A 23,531-nucleotide genomic window follows, 5' to 3' on the forward strand; every position below is an offset into this window, starting at 1 on the left:
ATTCTCAGAGCGCACGAACCTTGTGCCAATTGCTCGTTCAACTTGGGTGCCTTATTTAGTGGAGATACTTGCAACAAACGTGGGTCAGCTGCCAAATTGTTCACTACTCAACACATGGCTGGACTTTCTCAAAGGTAAAGCCTGAATCCTGGGGATGTGGCTTGTATATTCAGTACTTGAGTGCTCGCCGGGTAATTGCTGTATTGAGTACTGCAGTTTCATGTTGAGAGTGAGCCATTCACTAAAACACAGTACTTCTTCAAAACCATTTTCAGCCACACTGGTGATTTGGATCCTCATTAAAATGGAGAAAGACTTGAAATATGGGCACCATCTGTAAAACATAATTAACCATATTTCCTAAGAACAAGCAAACATTCATGGAGAGTATTTTAAATAATCTGCATTTTACTGATGATTTTATTTATTATCTATGTTTGTCTATTCAAACAGGAATCCAATTATTTGCATTGAATTATTAGGAAGCACAAATGAAATTGTTAAATATAGTGTAATCAAGACTGGTAATCACAAGATTTAAAAGATTTGAAGAATTATTCAACTCCCGCCCCCCCTCTCTTTTTTTAATGGCACAAAAACTCACAAGAATAACATTATTGTTTTACTTCAGGTGCAGGTGACTATGTTAATATGTTTGTGGTTTCACTTATTTTCCATTGTATTCAGGCTGCAGGTGTGAGGTGAGTCACTAGTTCATGTCCTGTTGCAAAAGCTAGCCAAAATGAAAAAAGATATGACTTCCTCTTTATAGAACATCACAGTCTAATTGCATGCTAATATTTCCCTTCAGACATTCACTAAGTCAAAGCTTAACAGATAAACCTTGCTCACGTATGTGTAATTGTTCTCCACTTCCCCCCAGTAAAACATTAATAATGTTTAATTCCAGGAAGAAGGGTAATCGCTTTTTGCATTCATGGCTAATTGTCTGCTTCTTTCTCTCTTTTCACAGTTAAAAGTATGTCATTTTTTATTTCTGCAAACACACTATACATTCACTAGTTTCCCCTACTATTTTAAATTTCAAAAGAGCCAGTGGAGGGAGCTGTTGTGTTAATGTTGTTGCTCTGAGGCCTGCCACAAAATGTTTTCTTCCAAAAAAAGAGTTATTGCTTGCTACCTTCGGTCATGTCAGATTTAACATGCAGTGGTGACTAGTGTGTGAGGAAAATGCATGTTTTCTGCACAAACCATTGCTCACTGGGATAGGGTCGAGGGTAGGGACAAAAATTAAGCAAAACTGATAAAGCATACCTTTCAAAACTGAATTATCAACTTTCAGTGTAGAGTATACCATGGGAAAACGATTCATTTCGGAAAAGACCCATTAATTTTAGGCTCAGGTTAATAGGCGTAGCTTCAGTGAATATATTTAATTGGGATTATCCAAGGAAAAGCAAGTGCCTTGTAAACTTTCAGAATGCAATATAGTAACAGCAAGACAAGACACCACAGCTGCAAAAAATGAGACGAAGGATTACAAGGACTTATATCTAATTATATCTAAGAAATCAGTCTAAACTTTCCAACCTGTAGTCATGCATTCAAATGCAAATTTAAGAAACTATAGGGTTTTTTTCAATTCTAAGGAATACGAAGCGTCCTACAGAAAATGAAAGCAGTGGACTCTTTCCAACTGACGTTTGGGGAGCTATTACACTCTCCAAGCACAGAATCATATTACAGTGGGAATGTCAGTTTGTGTTGTGGTTGCTAGTGGAGTGAATTGATCATTGTTAGTGATAATTCATGCTTTAGCCAGTGCCTGTAGGCATATTGTGGAGTGAGTGTGGCATGCGCTGGTACATTGCAAGTTGTTGGAAGGTTTACCAGACTTGTTTTATGGAACAAATTCAAAAGAACCAGAAACGAGGAAGGAAGGGTAAGAACATACCAAGAACAACAAAAATATGATTAGTAGTTGTATTATTAACGAATCATAATTACTGATCATACACTGGAAATATCCCCCAGAGGAATTAAGCTGTTTTAAAATAATAATCCTTTGCAAATACGAGCTCAATAAGGAAATGACAGACTCAGTGTGATACAGAACAGTCAACAGTGTCATACAAGAACATAAGATGTGTTACATGACCAAAAAATGCTATATGGGAGCAAAGAATGTCTTACTGGACTATAAAATGTCTTACAAGACTAAAGAAATATAATATACGACTAAAACAAAATGCATACCAAAAATGTCATATGGTTATAAAAAAAGTGTCCTAGGAGACAATAAAAAGTGTTGCAGAGGACAACCAAAATGTACCCATATTATTGTGTAGTTTTGTATTGTTCTGTTATATAAACTGTATTATAATGTAAGGTACCATACTACATACAGTATAACTGATCGTTATACAGCCTGTTACTGCATCTTGTTTGTTTTGTTGCTAGTTGCTTAATTATTATTGGAGCAAGTTCAAATTAGGGAATTACATGATTAAGGGATGAACTATATCAATCAAGGGAATTCAATTATTAAGAGATGGATATTAGAGATCTGCAATCATTTCCCAATATTATCTATATATAGCTCCTCGGCGCCTGTAGACTGTAGAAAAAACTTAACTCGGAAAGATAGCATTTTTTCATGTAGACACATAGCATTTGTTTAAAGCCTTGATAAAGAATACTTCACAGTTGTTCTGCCTTGAAACACTCTTTCAAAGAACACACAACCTGGTAATTTCCATTATTACATGTAATACAGATCAAAAGTGTTTCAGGCTATGCATATTGTAACACAGATTTCTAGCAAGGTTCAGTAAAACCTAACGTCAGGCCATCAAACAGGCCGTACGGGCCAGTGCTCAATTTCCCCATTTAAATTCATAGTGTCATATTAAAATGTTTGCTTGTCATCTTTGTCACTCTTCTCGCTTCAATTTTCGCTTTTTCTTGCATTAAAATATGTCTGTACCCCCTCCTTTTCCCCCCTTCATGTGTGACAATAGCGGTGTCCTTTTCTTGACCAATAATATTCGACGGCTCATCTGTTTTGACCAAAAATAGTTAATAATGCGTTCTAGAGCAGGACCCAAACATGGCATTGTACGAGGCAAAGCGAACAGTTTCCGTGGGTTAAAAATGATAGTGGCAAGGGACACATGTACTGCCACTGTACACATGTTGTGCGTTCCCGACGAAGCCGATAATGCAGGGTCGTTTTTCAAGGGAACGTACAACTACCGAAAACATGCTCTTGACAGCCATGCTAAGTAAGTAGCCAAATTGAAAAACTAATTGCGACTGACTACCATGTTGTGAAGAGGGAGAAACCATTCAAAGACTACGTCCATGTCATTGAGATTCAAGAAAGGAATGGCGTGGACCTGGGCACCAAGTACTATACACACATGGCTTGTCGACTGTAAGTGCAATGTTAACTATGCTTGCCTAAGCGCTGACTAGCAGTGACACACAAAAGAAACCCGCAAACCAACTAGTGTAACTACCACCTGTTGGATTGAATGTGTATTGCGCCATATTTATGTAACCATCAATGTATTAACTCAATTATTTTAGCAAGCTTTTATGTCACATCAAATGCAAGTATCTTCATGAAAAGATGACAATGACATTGATATTAATATTTTGATAACTATTTATTAAAAAGTAATGATGTATGTTGCATCATATTTATGTAAACAACAATTGCTTGTAACAGCTCTCATGTCTCACATCACATGCAAAACTGTGGTATAAATCAATATTTACATACAATACTTCTGTACATTTTTAAGGTTTGCCCAGGTCATTTATGAGGACCTCTGGGAGCTGTGCCTGAAGGCTATCCAAGATGCCGATTGCATCAGCATCCTTGCTGACGCATCAACCGATATCAGTGTTCGGGACCTAGAGGGGGTGTACGTCAGGTAACCGCAGGACGGTGAGCCAGTAAACACCTTTGTGGCAGTGGAGGAGCTACACTGCACAGCAGTTGGTCACCTTCAGGCCATCAAAGATGGTGAGATTTTAACAACCTGTCAATTAAGCTTTTGTTAAGTTACTAAACAATTTCGTATTTTGTATACAAATTGTCTATTTTTGTTTGATTTTAAGCTTTACATCATTCTGGCATCCAGAACTGGATGGATAAAACTGTTTGGCTCAGATGTAGCAGCTGTAATGGTTGGGCATCGTTGTGGGGTTTCCACACTCCTGCGAGAGGAGATTCCTCACTTAATCAATATCCAGTCCCTGGGTCATGGGCTGGAGCTGGCAGCCATGGATGTCATAAATGACCATGAAAGCATGAAACAGGTAGGCTATATATAAACACCTGTCATTAATGAAAAGACTTAAGCTTATTCAATTCTACTGTTACGTTCCAGCTGCTGGAGGGAGTGATGGAGGCCTTGAGGACCTGGTTCAGAACTGTGGATACAGACAAAGTTTTGCAGGCTGCTGCCAAGCTATTTGGACCCCAGGGAGTGGCCTACAGAAGAAGGAGATCTTGCAGCCTATGGAATGGACCACCTCAAAGCAGTGACCAACCACTTTAAAGAGGTCCTGGGCCGCATGGGCTGCGACATCAATGCAGTCCGGCACAAAGAGTGGCCTAATGCTAAGGTCCTGATTAAGGAGCTGCCACAGTCCCAGCAGTCCAGGTCGTGGGGGAGCTTCTTTAAGAGAGGAAGACAAGATTTAAGAACCTCTTGATGGACATCAAGGTCATCCTGATTCTGCCCATGTCCACTGCCACTGTGGAGAGAGGCTTCAGTGCAATTAAGTGAATTAAGACAGATTGGAGCAGCAACCTCACAGTAGACATGCTCAAAACAATGCTGTTTGTGAGCATACAGGGGCCTCCAGTCAAAGAGTTTAATGCACAGAGGGTCGTGGAACATTGACTCAACGCAGGAGAGAGGTCCCGGCAACTTTGAGCAAGAGAGAAGGGTAGAGATTGCCATGTTCAATGTGTTCTATTTGTTTATACATGTTTTCTGTTCTATTATAGTATTTTGTTGTTGGTTCCAGACAAACACACACACGCACACACACACACACAAACACACAACAATAAACCATGCTTTTATGTAAAGAAACACACAATTGTATTGTTTTTTTAATTCAGTTCGGGCCAGTAAAAATTCAGTCCGGGCCAGTAGATTTCAGACCAACTGGACCAATAGGGCAAGTGAGAAAAAAATTAACGTTGGACCCTGTCTATGTTTCTGTTTATTAGATTCTTTACACCAAACAGAGGAAATTAACAATAGCTTGTCAAGAATCACATTTTTCTGCTATACTCTTTGTGTAAAGAAAGTCGTTTTTGTTTGTTTTGTTTAAATAAACTGGTGCCCATGTGTGGTGAAATACAACAAATACATAGATTAGCATTTGTTTAACTTTGCTGTGACCCTGTTTTTATGTGTGTGTTTTTAAAGAAAGCAGGCCAGCCATGGTAAACAAACAAATAAACAAAAACTGGTTGTTTTTCTGTTCCCATTTGAAATGGTCAAGATTCATTTCATATCAGGCAAGCATTTTTGCTTGGGGCCTGAGAGAATTTTCCATTCTTGTTTTCGTTTCCATTGCGAAACAAGTTTTTCTTTAAATTATCTTGTGTATTTGAAACAAAGGAGGATTAATAACCTTTATGGGCCATAACTATACTCCTCTTCTGAAAACCACATACCCCCAAACACTTTGCTTACCACAGTTTTTGTAGAATCAATAAAAACAAACAAACCCTATGGACTTCCTTTTTTGCAGAAATTGTTTTACTGGACCTACTTAATATGCACTGTATATATGCACCTGAAAATATTTGGATAATGGTCAAAATACAAGCTACTAAACAGCAGTTTACTATGCATTTAATAAGGTTGTTAAAAATATATGTTTGTGGACCGCCTGAATCTTGGGGGAGATCTTTAGGAACTAAACACAAAATATTTTAAAAACATTAATTGTGATGGATCTCTATTAAAAAAAAGCATTTTTTTTTCTTATGTGTAATTTCACACTTGCACAAACCTATCAAGATAGAAAATATTTATTGTACATTCAACGGATTTTCAGAACAAAGCACAAACTGGCTAATGGTGCTGCAATGTACAAGTCAGTGTGCAATTTGTAATGAAAAATTTAATGAAAAATGAAAAAAGAGGTATAAATAAAACACTTGTGTCTGACACAGGTAATCTGGAAACCTTTAATATTTAGAAATGCATTTTAAATGTATTATTATTATTGGTAGTAGTAGTAGTAATAGCAGAGTTTGTTTGTTCATTAACAAAAACATCAAAATTATCAAGTAAAATCAGCATTTGATAATAAGTCTAACAAAAGACATGGTTGAACCCTTTACTCCGAACTGTGCTGCACTGTGTCAGACAGAAGGACTTGATGTTCTGCACCTTTGTTCTACCATAAATCCAGAAACTGAAGCTACGCCCAATTGGCAACACCCGTCTTAGTTAACTCAAAGGACATCTACCTCAAACCAAACTGTAACCCTAATTTGACCCCTGAACTAATTTCTAGTGCACAAAATAGTCAGTATATAAACAAACTGAATGTATCTGCAAAATCTATCCCAACGTGGCCTGTATCCCTTACTAAATCTAAACCTAAATCCAGATACATTATTTTCTAATTTAGGATTTTCCATTGGTTTTCAGTTTTGTTTGTTTTTCTACAATTTTGTTTAAACATCAAAATTGGCAGTTAAGACAGGGATAACAATTATTTAGCCAAGTAACTGAATCATGTTCTGAATCTTTATTCAGTCAGTAAATTGTGCAAACAAACACACATTTGTACAGACTAACTTTGGAAACTTTAAGTGGTTCAATCCACAGCAGATTCCAAAGTTCTCCACAAGACGGCATAAAAGTACAGCAAACCATTAATCACCACTAATTATTGGCAATTGATGTATTTATTTTTTGTAGAAGTATTAGCAGTAGCTCTACAAAAGTAAGCAATTATCATGCCTTCTAAAATATTTGTATAATATTAGTTTATAAAATATATAAATATTTTACAAATTTTGGCCAATTTAAACATAAAACATAAACCTTAAAATCAGTCTTTGTAATTCAGTTTTTTATTTAAAGATTATTTCTGCTAGTCTACAATGAGAACAGATTATTCAACCCATTTGTTTATTGTGGTAAATATAGTTTTACATCGGCTAAATCCTCAGTTTTGCACCTGGAGAGAACATATTTACCAAAGAAAGAAAGAAACTGAAGAAAGAGCATATTTCTAATTATCTAAATGGTCAGGTGTAACTTTCTGAACTCAAAAGAATCAAAATAGAAAATGTTTCTCTTTGACATCAGCCTTTCTATAGTAAAATCTTTCACCGTAGCTGTCTGTGCTGATAAAAGTCTGGCAACATCTCTTCTGTCTTGCATTTATCAGAAGGTTCTGGTCGGCTAAGCATAAATGGAGACAGTAAAATATTATCAGCCAGTGTTAACATTCCACCTGAACTGTAATCAAATGCTTGCATGCTAGATGCAATCACAATCGGCTAAATGGTGTTACACGGGCCGTGACTACAACAAAAAATCTAAAAAATCCAGGAGATCTGTCTGAGAGGAAGACTTATTTTGTGCTGAAATGCGTACAGCTGGCAAAGAAGGTTCAGCAAGGGAGTTCACCCCTAGACATAAAAGAAAAGGAAAAACAGAAACAAATCACAGAGCACAACAGAGCATTCACTGACATCTACCACTACCTTTTCAGGGGCGGATTTAGACTCGTTCATAGAGTTCATGTCAACCGATCATGAAAAAATGAGATCCATTGACAATCATTTATTTTTATTGAATTGTTTTAAATCAAGTGTGAATTGGAATGCTGAATGGGCACCTAAAATAATATGCCACCGATGATTTGTTTCAAGTTGGGAATGTGAAAAGGGGATCTTTTCTCTAACTGGATGAAATCATTGACGCTATCAGCCTACAATGCTGATTCCAGTAATATTGGGCTCAAATAAGACCCATCCACACATGTTAAAAAACATCTAAAAAATGTTAAAAATACAGTACATCAGTAAAAATGTCAAAACAAATAGGTAATCGATGGAATGTATATTTCATTCAGACACCACCCCAAAACAAATAAAGTTCTCTGCAATTTGATTGCATAATTTGAAATGTTAAATGTTAAAAAAACAAACCTGTGTATTTCTACTTCAGGCACTTAATAAAGTACACTGTACACTTTGTATTGGTGTGTGACATTTTGATTCTGCTTTCTCATTTTGATTTGGACTCCTCTGAATAATTATCAGAAACGCATGATTCTGATGCAAAAAGAGGAAAGGGGGAGATCCTGGGTGTGGGTTTAATGAACCTGTACATGATTGTATGTAGGGTACTGCCACAACTAGATCCTTGAAAATATTGCTGACGATTTCCCTACACCTAAAAGAGTTTCTCCCGACAGTTACTTACGCTTTACTAGCTTCGGTGATGAGAAGTAACAATACCTTTAATTGTTTTCTTGTGCCCAGCTCAGTTCAATGGAGCTCCTTCTCGAAGCAGCTCAAATAGCCTTTAGTAAATTAGAGCTCAGGTGAGTTTCAGGTACTGGTGAAGTCCATTGTTTCTTAAGGGATCTCTGTTGCTTGTTTTGAAGGGGGTAACACGGGAAGGAAGTGCGTCCTTTGATCAGAGTTACAGGGGAACCTTTTCAATGGAGCCCTGTAGTTGCAAGAGGAATTGGAAACCCAGCACTTTGCCAATTGTTGGGGGAGAAAAAAATAAAAAATAAACAGGTGCTCTGGTTTGTGAATGTGTTTTTCAAGCTGTGTTTGGTAACAGCACAGAAATCCACCTTTGTTCTGCAGCAAAGCCTTCCAGTTCCCCTCATACCCTCAACTTAAGCTGTGGCGGCTCCTTTAGCTCCCGAGCCAAAGTTCTTCTGGCACCAACATCACGCTTCATTCATTTCTCCTTCTTTTTTGTGTGTTTTTCTTTTTTTCTTTCTTTCTTTTTTTTTTTTTTTTTTAAATAAGAGGAGACCAGACATGCATCTCATTTTGGACTTAGTTTTAAGGGGCTCCCAGGGAGAGACAATTAAAAAAGTATTTAAACGAGATGAGTACATGAGATGTGCCATCTGCAGGTGTTGTGTAGGAGTACTTTCTGGAGCTGGAATATAGGTATTCGTTGCCAATTCGCGTTCATAGTGTTTGCACTAATGGGATTGTGATGGGAACTGAACCACTTTCAATAAAAATAATAGAAGAAAGCTATCTACTACACATTTTCTCAAAAGCATTCAATTATAGTACATTACTAAGTCCAGCACAGTCGAACTGAAATAATATTAACAAATGTAAATGTCTGATTGGCATTAAAACAAAAGTATTTGGTTGCCTATGTAGTTTTCATATATGTTTTTTTTTTTTTTTCTTGCGTAGGATTTCCAATAAGACTCTATAGGGAATATTCTAATCTGAAGGAATTGTAATTAATCAATGAGACATTCTTCAGCAGGAATTAACACATTTATTTTCTTTGTTGTTTATAGTGTACGTTAGGACAGTGTCAAATATAGAAGACAGCAGGTGCTCCCTAATACTGTACTTGTCATCTGCCTGTTGTCGAAGTAATAAAATACTCAATGCATAAATAACAAGGAAAATATCACAAATTGTGGCATGCATATATACTGTGCTATACCTTACACTGAAATAGTAATAGTTAATATAGATACACAGCGGGATTGAAGTATTCACACCCTTCATGAGAAACAATGTAATTTGTTTAGTTTAATAAAGTTATTAATTTCACTTGTATATAGATAATATATTGTTAAGGTTGATAGACACCAATTCTGCTGAAACGAATCATTTCATTTCTATATCAGACTCATCTCCTTTGTAACCTCAATGTGACAGATTGCCTGGTTTATTAAGATGTGCATGGATACAGTAGAAGATTAGGAAGCACTTACAGCTACTGAGATATTTTAAATCTATAGACAGCAAATTGGTTGTCTCAATAGGAAGGTCTTTATTCGACTCTTAACAATGGACACCTTCAGAAAGCAGCTAGAAATGCAGTCCTTGGGTGATGGACTTGCACTACAGCAAAAACTAATGTGGTCACAGCCTCCTTAAGCTGTACCTAGGCATTGTCATTGGACTGGTATTAGTTTATCACATTGTGGTGCTGATTGTCCCAGAACTGGGACAACCAGTTGGGAAAGCTTTTTTCCCAAAAGCCGATCTCTGCAGATGGGTAAAGATGTTCTGTGAGTTCTTCAAGTTGCTTGCTTGGGAAAGAAAGAAGGGCGAGACCAAGGATATGGGTCTCTTCTCTGCAATTTGTTTTAAATATAAAATATATAACATGGAAAAGGGAGGCTTTAGCAAGTGATCGAAGATCGTTGCAAGTGGAAACATCTTGGGGAGGCCTTCATCCAGCAGTGGATCAATATAGACTGCTGTTGCTGATTTATATATATATATATATATATATATATATAAATAAATGTATGGTTACATGAGTATTCACTAGAAAAATATTTGTTATGTTTTTCTCCCATACCCCAACCTGGAAAAAGCATCTGACTCATATCCAATTTGTTATTATTATTATTATTACTAGTGGTAGTTATTAATGTATTTCATCATCATTATCTTCTTCATATCATTATATCCATTAATGTTGGATTTTATTATTGCTGGGGATAGGAATATTAAGTATTTACTGCTTTTGCATGAACTCATAAATGAAACTCAAAATATCGCCACACAATATTATCTAACATATGCTCTGACACAGGTCTGATGGGAAATGGTCAAAGTAACACACAATCAATTAGTAGGTCAAGTTCTAAGTATGACATTTAACCTTAGTCATTAAGCCTACTTCCACTATGCAGCACACCCGCCAGCGCCTACAGCACAAATTGGTGGGCAAAACCATTGATTTTTTGTGGTTATGCGTTAGTGAAAGCAAGAGAGAGCTTTGCATAAGTCAAGGTGTTATTTATTTATTTTACTTGGAGGTCAGAGTTATTTAACAAGGCACCCCCAAAGCTTGGTGTTGGGTGGGGGGGGCAGTCCTAGATAATTACCACATGCATTTAATAAAAGAAACATAATCAGAACCTGAAAAAGCAAATAGACTGTAAATAATGAGGTCTTGAGATAGATCGGGCAGATTAAATTTGTCAGCCCGTTTGCAATGGGAGAGGCAGGGGGTCTTGTATGCGGGGTTGTTTAATTAAATTTGTATTTATTGTTTTGGCTTAATTAGCTTTATTTTTTTTAATGCACATCCTCTGCATATACATGAAAGATGTACCAATGACAAGCAAAATAGAAAAAAGAAAATAATGAAAGAAAGCCCACTTTTAAGTGAACAAATGCATCCAACTTGTAGCTAGAATTTATGATTCACCTTTAGAAAAATCCTTTTGTCACACTGTCTGTAACAGGATACTTTTGGCACAGTGTTTTGAGACTACCGTGACAATCACATTCTTGGTGAGCACTAATTTGGGCACCTCACTGCCCTATCACACCAGCACAGTAACGCACATGTGTGTAACTCTTTTGGGTCCTACATAGTCTCTCTCCCCCCTTTTTTCCCTTGAATGATAATTTCTTGTCCCTGAAGGGGGTGACTCCTCCCATTCATAAGCCCATCCCTACACTGGCTGCTCCAATGAACAGCCAATCTCTGCCAATACAGAGGCTTTCCCTTACAATAGGTAAATGTCTACAAAGTGAGGGGTTGGGGTGGAGGGGGGGAGAAAAAGAAAAAGGCCAACAGAGAGTGAGAGGGAGGGGAGTGAGAGGAGGCAGGCACAAGGAGGAACTCTGAAACTCTGACAGATTGACTGACTGACTGACTCATGGGATCTCCCAACTGATAGAAAGATACAGAGAGAGAGAGTGAGAGAGAGAGAGAGAGAAGGAGAGAAGGAGAGGGAGAGACTCACTCACACAGTAGTACATCTCAGCGACAAGGGGGAAAGCAACATGTTACTTGTAATCCTACTTCTTCAGATTGCCAGCAGGGTCTCAACAGGCTTTGGACTTCAAGAGAATGTCCCTACTGTGCCCAATTTGTGCCCACCTCTGTGCCAATGTGAGGCAGATGGCATCCTGGTACTAGTGGATTGCTCAGAGCTTGGACTTTCTGCGGTGCCCAGCAGCCTCAGTCCACTAACATCCTATCTGTGAGTACATTGACATTTCTTCCACATGTTGCTCTGCTCTGAGGCAACTCATCATTTCAATCTCTAGGGTCACTAAGTGGATCTGCTCCAATTTCACAAAGACCAATGGAGAGTTTTTGCTGGAAAAGTCTTATAGATAATAATGTGTCTATGTAATATATTTATTAGAGTATATATCAGAGTAACCTGTACGTGTATGCAGTAATTGAAGTGCTATAGGAATTACATGTTTTTTTAAATATATCTTAAAATGAAAATTAAAATGAAACAAAAGGTTTTACAATAAGTATTCCAAGAGAGTCTGATTTATGACTTCAAAATAAGACAGCTTTGAAGAGTCACTTTTATGAGCCTCTGCAGAGATATTGGGAAGTCTTTGAAAGCTACAACTTTGATGTTTATAAGGGATAGTATTGGGATTCCCATAGCAAAGGAGTTTGTGCATATATATCATTGTGTTTCAGTAAGTAGCAAGTGCTACACGTGAACTATACCCAGATTTTGGTTAGGACTGCAAGTTAAAAAAACACAAAATGCAGGCAGAAATAGACAGTTCGGCAAATTAGGATCTTAACTGAATATACAACTGACTGTTTTCTTTAATACACTATTATTAAAAGCAATCCAAGCCATTTAGTGCATGCCAATTACTAATTACATAGTAGTATGAATGTGGTATTTGTAAAGGAGAGATTGCACCTTCGTTATAATTAAATGACCAGTGGAAAGGGATAGCCTTCATTTTTCATACTCTGACTTTAAAGACATTAAAATAAAGGAAATTAAAATAAAGGATGCTAATTCATGATGCTAAATCACAGCATTGATATAAAAGGTATTATCAGCATTAGCAATTAATAAAAATAATAGTAATGAAAAGAAGATAAAGAAGCAGAACTTAAATCTAATAAATGCCAAACACACTGCACTTTATTTTTTAATGAATGCAACGTGCATTTACATAAACCACTAGATTACAGTGTTGTTCCGAGTGTCTATTATTTGCTACAGCACCTGTGCTTAACCTACAATTATGTGAATGAGAGGATAATTAGTTGGAAACATTACAATTAGCAAGTCAGGTTATGGAAAGACAGTTGTTAACATTGCATACTTCACATTGCTGGCCTTAAGATCTTGGAATTCTACATAGGTAAGAAATTATTTAACCAAAATGGCTATTTCTTTGAACAATTGTGTCTCTAGTAGATGTCCCCGATGCATTAGTGTCAATCACGTGCATCTACAGTTTTCAGTCTTTCACTATGAAGATAATCTTATAGTTAATAAGATTTATTGTGATACATGGTTTTGTGTGCATTACTGCTACACAATCTCATATAAAAAATAGATTGAAACGTGTGTCAGAACCAAATATTTCATGCAAAAAATACTCCAGACAGTCGTTTTTGTCAGGGACAAAAATCTGGACTGAAGGTTGAAATATTTTCCGATTAAATGCAAGTCTTGCAGTGATATAAATGTTTCAGAATTCTGAACCAGGAGAAAAAAATGATTTGCAATATAGGTTCAAACCCATTAATATCTTTATGGTCAGAAAATTATGGGAAAATAAACTCCTAGAAAAACATAAATGTTTAAATAGTAATATTAAAAATGAATCCAAAATGGTTCTTAGCAAGCTTCTAGTTCTGAAATGTATAACTGTAACCTACATACAATTCCCCCAACATTGTTTGTGGAATTGTATACCGGTCAATACTGCAGAAACTGGAAGATATGATGCATCTGTACTTTTTACACTGCTAAAATTTGATCATTTCTTGATACTGTGCATTTCTGCTGACTGTCAGACTCATTATGACTTTGTTACATAAAGAATTTACTTTGGTTTCCCATGGTTTTCCAAGCTTTGTATTATGATTTACAATACACCTCTATGCTTTACAATGATTTCACTTCACTGTCATATACTTTACTGTGGTTTTACCATGATACACTGCATTGCACGTTGATAAGGGGAAGCTGGTGTTTGGCCAAAAGGTAGCTATGAAATGACATGGCAGAACAGATCACCTGAAAGCTGTAAAATGGCCCTTCAGTTGAAGAGAGGTGGTCTGTAATGTGTGACCTGGGCATATGATTTCACGTGAACTGTCTGTACTGCCTTATTAATGAGATTCATTACAACAGTTATTGATTTAAGATGGATCATATTCGATACACAAAGGATCATGGAAGACTGGAATAGCCTACCCATCCACATTGTTGAACTTGATTCCCTGGGATCCTTTATGAAAGCTGTCAGTGAACAAATAAGACAGATGGGACAATGCAACAAGTTAAAGTAAAAATAGAGAAAGGAGTACACAGGTGTGGTTAATGCAGGTTATATTCCACTTCAAATAGATCAGGATTTGGTCTGCTTCTGCATTGGTAAAATATGGCTTTTGGGAACTATAATATTTTTAAACTACACCACGGAATGGACTCTGAGAATGTACATTCATTTCATGCAATGCTTGACTCTTCAGGGACTCTTATTCAGTCGACCCTCTGGAACTGTGTGTAAGGTGTTTCATGTTTCCAAACAATCATTCATTGTTTATCCCCCCCTTTAACAAATCAGTGGTCTGGCAGTATTGAATCAATGGTGTGTGTGGGGGGGGGGAAATCTAATGATTGTTACTTTTCTAAACTAGAAAAGGAGTCCAAAATGTCATATCTCACTGAAATACAGCTGCAATAAAAAGTGCCTTATGCACATTAGTATACACCATGTGTGTATAGAGTGGCCATGTAAAATGCATAAATACATATATACATAAATGGCTTTGCTCATTACATCATAGTACCATATTTTATCCTAGAAAACCTGAGGCAAAGAATCAGCAAGTTGCAACATAAGCCAGTGAAGCAAATTACAGAAGTGGTGACAGATCTTGCAGAAATATAAAAACATGGATAAATATAAGTTTACTATAATGTAGCCAGTGAGTCAGTGTTTACTGAACAGCTTGCTATTATGGAAGTCTTGCTGCAAATGATTTGAGTGTGAAAGGTGAAAAAGAAAGACTTTTTGTTGGAAATTTAGAGGATTTTCTTTCTTTAAGGATCAAAGGAGACCTACTTATGCAAAATTATGTGGCTGATAATATGTAAAAAGTAAATAGGTATTTTTGTCATATGTTGTGGCTTGATTGTTATTTGCTTGTATTTAATTTTAAAATTACCTTAAAAGTTTATAGTCAATAAAATAACAATGAGAATGATAAGCTTTTGTGAGTTTTCTTTTTTTTGGTGATGCATACTTTCCTGCCAAGATCAAATCAGTTTGATTTTATTCACAGCAATAAAGTACACTTTCTTTTCTTCTACTTAAAGCAAAAAAGTTTCTGCTCTTGAATACCGAATAAATGAATAGTTTAACTTAGTCCCAAGGCTTGGAAGTGTCAGGAACTGTATTCCTGTCCAACACTTGTTGAGCTGAACTGTTAGGTGGAGCTGTTCAGTTAGATTTATTACTGTAAAACCCAGGAATGACTGGTGATGTCAGATATTTCTTTTTTGTTTTGGTCAAGGCTTGGCCAATGCCTATTCCTTGGGGACTGAATTAGAGCTAGTCTGTTGGGATGCCAGGTAATTACCTCAGCCATTGTTATGACTGAGGTAATTACTTCAGCCATTGTTATTGTGTTCATCACAACATGATAAACTCTGCTAAATTCTCACCTGGGAGTTTGACTGTACTAAAGTACAGAGGAGATTATTTATTTGAAGAGGAAACCAGTAACTGTGACCATGACATTACACGGTTGGCTTAAGTTTAACCTACAGAGTTGGTAAAAGAGAAGAGAAAAATAAGTGGTTCTAAATTTGAAATTGCAGTCACAAGAATACCTTTTGACCTACTGCAGTTGGAGCAGCTGATAATTTGAAAAGACTGTTGTTTTGTACAGTGTTTCCTTATGAGTGGAAAAAAAGCAACTCTGCTATTAGAATCATATAAAAAATATTGTAACAGTATGGGGTGTTACCATGACATTGGGCCCTGAATATAGGCAGGGTTTCTCAAAACAGACACATGATGAGGCAGGGATATGGTACAAACACAGGTGATTTTTTTACAGGGTGGAGATTGAATGGAAAACAACTAAAACCAAAACCAAAACCCTAACTCCTTAACTGTGTAGGATTGCCCTCTCTGCAAGTAAGACGCATTCACAAACACATACTACTGATGGTAATTCAAAATTCAAGTCCAAAAGAAAAGTGAATTTGACCTATCATGCTCATGTGGTAGTGTTTAGTATTTACATTGATAATTGGCCAAATATGGTTTCTGTAAAGTACTGAGTGACAATCTCTATGAATTCTCCAGTTTATGCTATTGTTTAAGCTCCTGCATAATATTACTTAGTGACCATTTCATGTAACAAGTAAAGCCCATTTGACACTTCAGACTCACTGAAGCAAAGAATAATATCCACGTTTCACTCAAAAACAGCCTTAGGTGTCTCCAGGTTCAGAGAAGGACTGTGGTTAGGGATCAGTACTAGAGCCACCAAACTTTGGAGGGATCTGAAAGACTTCCTGGTATATGGGTTGAGTTTTTTTAATCTAAAAAACGCCTGAAGTTTTTATTTTCTTCTGCTGCTTTCTTAAAATTATAATTATATTTCCATTTCTCTTTAGGTGTTTAATCATCTATAACTGATGAACCCCAGACCAATAAATATTTGCAGAATCTGCAGATTTGGTAGCTAAATGGTCTTACCATTATTCTGAAGGTATTACTGAAAATGACCAAACCACACCAAACCTCTCTTTTAACTAGTCCATTGGACAAAAAAATTAAACCATGTTGAAAGAGCTGATGTTGCATCCTAAGGAAAAGCTGATAACAATGATTTATTTTATCTTATGAATATTTCAGTTTGGATTATGGTTTACCCAACCACTTAACTTGTGGACTTTACTGTGGTTTAACCACGGTAACCTGCAGTAAACTTGTAATCTGTTGGAATTGGTTATGTTGGGAACCATTGCACAATGTTCAAAACTTGTTGTGTAATGGAACGGAAGATTTGACTCATAATGAATAGGCCTGAAAATCTTGTGTTATTCAGTAAGTCCAATAACCAAGCTTTATACTTTCATCGTGAATGTATTTATTTATTTCATTTGTCCAAGAACAAATGAAAATGTTCACCCCAGGTTTTTGGCAGGTTAGAGGTGTGTTGTCAGAGGTGATTGTACAGCATGAAATGGACAGGAGAACACAGGAACTCCCTTTCAGCCCCTGAGTCATGTGGACTTTGGAGAGGCGGGCTGGGACTGCACCTAACAGTGACCTTCCAGTACTTTGGCCTGCCAACCTGGCTGTAAATCTGTTGAGGGACCTCCCACTTCAAAAAATGAAGACGTCGCCTCTCGGAGCGGTTCTCCTGGGGAAGTGCGGTAATTTTCTAAATAAACACAAATTAATGTTGAGTTGAGGTTGAGGATTGCAGGCACATGTTTCCAGTTACTGTACAGCTCCAATTTCCGCAGCTCGGGGCCAGGAACCTGTTATCAAGGCCTTCAGAGAGACGCCGTGGATTGTTTTTGAAGTCAGGGCTTGACGTTGCTTTTGTGTGTTATCTGCCGGTGAGCGGAGAGTCATAAATCTTATTGCGAGCCTCACAAGTAAATGATCAGTTGTCTTTTACGCCCAGAGCAAAAGCCTTTACTCTTCGTGGTTAACAACAAAAGGACTCTAATTATTGAAGAGATGGTCTGTAGCCCCCCCCAACCCCCACACCCATCCCTCTCTTCATTTTCTAGGAATATTGAATTTATGAGAATTCCTCAAAAAGCTGCAAGACAGATTTATTCTTATTTTTCTGTCCAGTTTCTATGTCAAGGTAACTTAGCATCCACAAAATATTTTAAACTCTACTCTCTTATCTCCAATAGCTATGTTTTGGCTGTTGAAAATGAGTGTCACATAGTCACAAAAATCTTTAACAACATAAAAATATCCTTGATCTCAGAAAATCGTTTAGAGCCACACAGCTTCTACGTTCTGTCCCGTCTTGTCCACAATCGGCTATAAACAACTCATTTTTTCTTTACTTACTGGATAAACAAGCTGCAGAGATCACAAGAGAAAGGAGGGATATTTTTATATATATATATATATATTTATTTTTTTGTTATTACTATTTTAACAACATATCCCTTTGATTCAAAATCGGATTTTATTTACATTCTTGCAATATTTGAACTCTGCAGTTGAAATGTTCCATTTAGTTAGCAGCACCCAAAGAGACAACGATACATTAAAATACAGATTCAGGCATACTTTAGTTGAGAGGAGTGATAAGATCCAAGGAATTGAGTGCATAGTTCTCTATAGAACAGGTACCTGCATAGTGCCGGGTTTATTTGTTCTTTTCTTTCTTTCTTTCTTTCTTTCTTTCTTTCTTTCTTTCTTTGTGTTTGGTTTTATATTGAAGGCTATCACAAATAATATCGCTGCTGGTTTATATAGAACCATATAAAAATAGATTTATCTCGCACATAGAGAACCATAACGTGCACATCAGCAAATACCTTCATCTTATTTTGAATATAATCAATCAGCACCTTTGTGTGCCATATATATTCAGTGCAGACAAATATGTGATACCCACAAACTCAAAGAATGTTGTTTAAGTGGATATACACATCAAAACTATTGTACTTTTCTGTGTGTTTTTTGTATCAAAGACATGCAGAGCTCAATTAAGTTATATTCATAAATACAAATATAAAACAATTAATTAATAACAGCTTTTTTAGTTTCAATATTTGATCTGTACTTAATGACACAGATAATGACATTTGTTATATTTCATAAGTCTGGTAGGTACTGTTAAATGGTTTAAATCCTGAAGAGAAACATTCACATTTATACAAATTTTATTACTTTAGCACTGATGTCCCATTGCAGAGAGAAAAAAAAAAGATAGTGGTCTCATTGGTCTTTAAATCTTTAAATCATTGGTTTAAATCTTTAGAAAAAACAAGTCTGAGCCCATGGGGGAATGATTTCAAGATGAACTAAAATAAATATGGTCTGTGGACTGTACAGCAATCTGGAAAAGTAGCAGTGACTTCAAAACATACAATGCAGCCGATATGTTTTACAGGGTTTCTTATTAGTCTCTGGTTATAGAGTCAACCTGTCCAGTACAAAGGCATGGAATCACCAAGGAAGAATACAAGAAGTTAACAAATATATGAAACATATGTATATATTTGGCAGGGCTGTGCTTCCTGATCACTAACCAAAGAAGACCTCAAATGAGATTCCAAATGTCAATGGTGTATTTGGCATGGGAGTTGTAATACACTTTCCAACTGAAACATTAATAGACAGCTTATAGAGATAAACAATTTTAGACTGACAGCTCTTCATCTAGGGTCTCCAACTTAACTAGAACCAGGTGATACGGGTGGTGGTCTCTCAAAAGGGAATTTGTACAGTTGATATATCTTCAATTACAATTCCCTCCCTTATTTTCTGAGGGAGATAAATACAACTGTCTTGTTTGTTTGCTTTTGTAATAATATGTTATATTTAAATGATTATTTATATTTTAATATTAATTGCTAATGGCATGATGTCTTCAAAGGCAAGAATCATTACAGCTGAAGTAGCTTACATGTTTACATGCAAGTGACAAGACATTCAACATTCCTATATAATTATTTATGATTCCAAAACATTGAAACAGTTGATCTCTTAGGGGAAAAATTTGGAACCATCAAATGTATCATTATGCTGTCACAGATCAACAGAAATTACAGACTAACATTCAAACTACAAAGCCAAAAACAAACAGTTGTGTCATACTTGGAAATGAATATGGAATATGAACAAATATGAAACAGTCTTCTGTAGACGTAGATAAAAACATTATTTTTAATGATAATAGGCTCAAAGTAAATACTGTTCAGCATGAATGCAATGCACTATCAATAATGTTTTCCACAATTGCTCCCTTACATGTAGGAAACAAAAACAAACACTGTATTATATGCTTATAATATATTAAATAATGTATTTGACAGTGCTGCAAGAAACCTATTTATTAGTGACTACATTTAAATAGACACAACATCTGTGCAATATCAACATGATTTCCAAAAGCTGCGTTGTATTTTTGTTATTTTTAAAGTCTGATTTATGTAAACAAATCACTTAGTTTATATTTTAAATCTGCAGGTTAATTATTTTAAAGACGTTGGCCAGATTAAGTTTTAGAAACATTGTTGCACCCACAGTGTATGTGCTTTAAAACACAAAGACACCCAGCTTTTGAAATACAAACGAATTATAAAGCAATTCAATCTAAATTCTTTATCATTTTATCTTATCTTTAACTTTTAATATGCAAGTTGTTGGTATTTCTTCTCCCCAAGAGCTTGTTTCAATGTAGTTGCTCCCTTAGGTGAAGCAAAGATCACAGGATTTATAGAAATACCCTCGAGGCTCCAAATTCCAAAAGCTGTTCTGGAATTCAGCACACATATGTGCAATGTAGTGGTTGGGTGATGGAGCACAGCAAAAATCTGGGCTATATGCAAACATATACACAGACACACAAATATATACACACAGACCTGATTATACATAAGCCAAACTTACAAAACCTTAATAATGATCCATTGCTCAAGGCAGCTCCACGTCTGCTTTGCCAGAATAGACCCAAGAACAGATGCTGGACAACATCTAGAACTAAAAGAACCCTATGGCGAATTCCATCAACAGATAGGTCTGTGGTTGAGTAGCACCTTCAAAAGCATGTGTACACGCTGAAGGAGTTTCGGGAAATTCGTTTAGTTTACAGAAGGAAAGTAAGTTTCTAGAGGGCAATGCCAGCTTCAAACTGGCAATCACCATTGCTGAATTATATTGAGAAGCTGCTTTCGATTTTTGTCTGTCATTTATTTTAAATACGGCAAAGTGTGTTTAATGACAAGAAAAAAACGTGTAATTGTTACAGATTCTGGAATCCATCACATCGTCATCTTACATCACATGCTATTAAAACCTGAAGGAAATAAACAAAAACACAATGGAACAAATTGTCTCTTTTCTCTAATTATGTCTTGAGTTCTTAATTGCCAGACCTCAGTAAGTATTTTATTCTTTGTTAATTCCCCAAATATGTATATCTTACGGTAATACTTTGAACCCTTTCATGCAAATGCCCCTCCAAGGAAAACCTTGGCTTCCTCATTTCCGTGAATAACTGAATAATAATTCAATTTAGCACATATAATTAGCCAAGTGATTTGGGATTAGCTAGACAAAATCTGTTGCTGCTTATTTACTTACAACAAGACTCTACATTTATAACTTACAATTAAGGTTTAATATTAAGGAATTTGCTCAGGTTACCATACAATAAGTATGAACTTGGGCCTAAAGTGGAAGTTTCCCCAAGCTCCTACCCATAATCCCCAGCAACCCAGACTGGAATTAATTCAACGATGCATTCAATGACTACCACAGCTTCTGTCAGTTACTACTAAAGTGTCCCTGTCCTCCCTTTAATTTGCAATACTGTGGAATGGTCATGAGTGGATATCGGTGTCTGTCAGTGAAACAGTGGGATCAAATTCAAATCCAGTGAATCGGCTCTGTTTTATTGTTGTTGTTTTCTTTGTAAATTCCTTTAATAGTAGAGGAAGTATCCAGATGACTCATAATGAGACGCAATCTGACAATATTCCATCTATGAGGAATGCAGGCCATTACGAACCATATGTTTAACTCAGTTTAACTCTGTGATTATTCATAATTTTAAAACAATACAAAGAAACCTCTGGAAAAAAATATACACACACATACATATATATACACACAATAACACTGTTATACCAATGTAATTATTTCCGACTTATAGCACATTCCCAGTAATAAGTGGACATTAGGGTGCTGGTAGGAGTGTGGCTGGAATGGAGGAAGAGCCCAGACTTTTCCAAGTCACTGCCAAAGAAGGCAAAAAAAAAAAAAAACAGCATTCAACAAATATAGGAGTAATTGCTCATTTCCTTTAGTTACCTAACAGGGAAACGGGAACAATTAGTGTCTCTTGAGCCAGCTTTAAAACAGCATGAGTTACTTTAGGATAAATAAACTCTTCTGGACCTACCGCACACTGTCCCATCATGAAACATCTTTAAACTCTGCACAGGGAAACCAGTCTGTCAGACAGGCCTAGCCACCACAATTACTCTATGGGTCTAGTTATAAAGTACCACTTAAAGACCAAATGCATTGTCACTCTATTGCGCCCTACAGTGGGATCTGTAAGGTTTCTTCCTTTGATCCGTAAGGGTTATGGAACTTATTTTATACAAGTTATTACACTATGCAAGAAGAATATCAAAACAACCCTGTTGGATAATGTCAAAAGATTATGAACGAGTAACTGTGGCCTGTTGAACTAGGAGATTTGTAACACTGCCTGCCATAAACTGGGATGTTAAAATAATGGTCTAATCTTGTGCTCTTTTTAAATACAACTTTTTTAAAGAGTAATCCATCAGGGGAAAAGAAACAGAATGAACGCCATGCACACAAGCCCCTTACGCGTCAATAGTCACAAATCAGCCCAGGGCCGCTTCACAGTTTATCATGTTTGACTGCAGAGATTCGAATGCAGACTCTTAACCTGTGATTAAGTCGTTGATGGTATTTCTCTCGGAAGCCTTTGAAAGTGACAGATGCTGTGGAGCGTGCGATAGGTGCCACACACATCCCCTCACAGCAAATATATCAACCCCCAGAGGTAGGGGGTTAAGGGATTCATTTATTAAATAGTCCAGTGTTACTCTTAGAAGATATGAATCAGCCTGGGGTGTTTATCTGCTCGTAAGTTTGGGTGAACACATATTCATTTAATTCAGCTTGTTCTTAGAAATTGTTACCATAGTCATAATATAAGAGCTATGGACATTTTTACAAAAGCATAGGAATGCAATAGTTTTATCCTGGTTTGTTGGGTCTGGAATAATAATGATTGGAGTATAATAATGGATGGAAAATTCAGCCATTGTTTTTGATTTAAAATTATTACTATTACCATCGTTATGAGAGTATTTCATGATGTTACTCTCGACAGCTCACACCCCTTCCCCCAAAACAACACACTCTCTTAGCTAATAGTTATGAAGTAAGGGGTTAAATGGGGTGGGGTTCCTGCTGGGAAGTATGTCACAGAAACCCCTCGCTTAGACAACTGGAACCCACCTGGTTGAGACCGCTACACTTTATGATTCTTAATCAATAAAATCTGGGCTGCAGGATGCGTTATAGAAATCTATCCTGACATAATCGT

The 23,531-nt window shown here is 36.5% G+C and overlaps 1 protein-coding gene and 1 long non-coding RNA gene across 2 annotated transcripts in view; both read left to right on the forward strand.

Annotated features, from left to right (window-relative positions):
• The first annotated feature begins 1,796 nt into the window (after positions 1-1,796).
• On the forward strand, positions 1,797-5,399 carry LOC136750545 (uncharacterized). Its single transcript, XR_010816890.1, has 3 exons — positions 1,797-1,903; positions 3,771-3,994; positions 4,362-5,399. It is a non-coding gene; the product is annotated as an uncharacterized LOC136750545 (long non-coding RNA).
• Positions 5,400-11,799: 6,400 nt separating this feature from the next.
• lgr6 (leucine-rich repeat containing G protein-coupled receptor 6) overlaps positions 11,800-23,531 on the forward strand; it is a 91,889-nt gene continuing 80,157 nt past the window's right edge. Inside the window, exon 1 of the mRNA XM_066703608.1 lies at positions 11,800-12,192. Within this exon, the coding sequence (XP_066559705.1) occupies positions 11,993-12,192 (200 nt within the window). The 5' untranslated portion in view covers positions 11,800-11,992. The remainder of the gene's footprint in view (positions 12,193-23,531) is intronic.

The sequence above is a fragment of the Amia ocellicauda genome, chromosome 5 (assembly GCF_036373705.1).
Source record: "Amia ocellicauda isolate fAmiCal2 chromosome 5, fAmiCal2.hap1, whole genome shotgun sequence".
Lineage (NCBI taxonomy): Eukaryota > Metazoa > Chordata > Actinopteri > Amiiformes > Amiidae > Amia > Amia ocellicauda.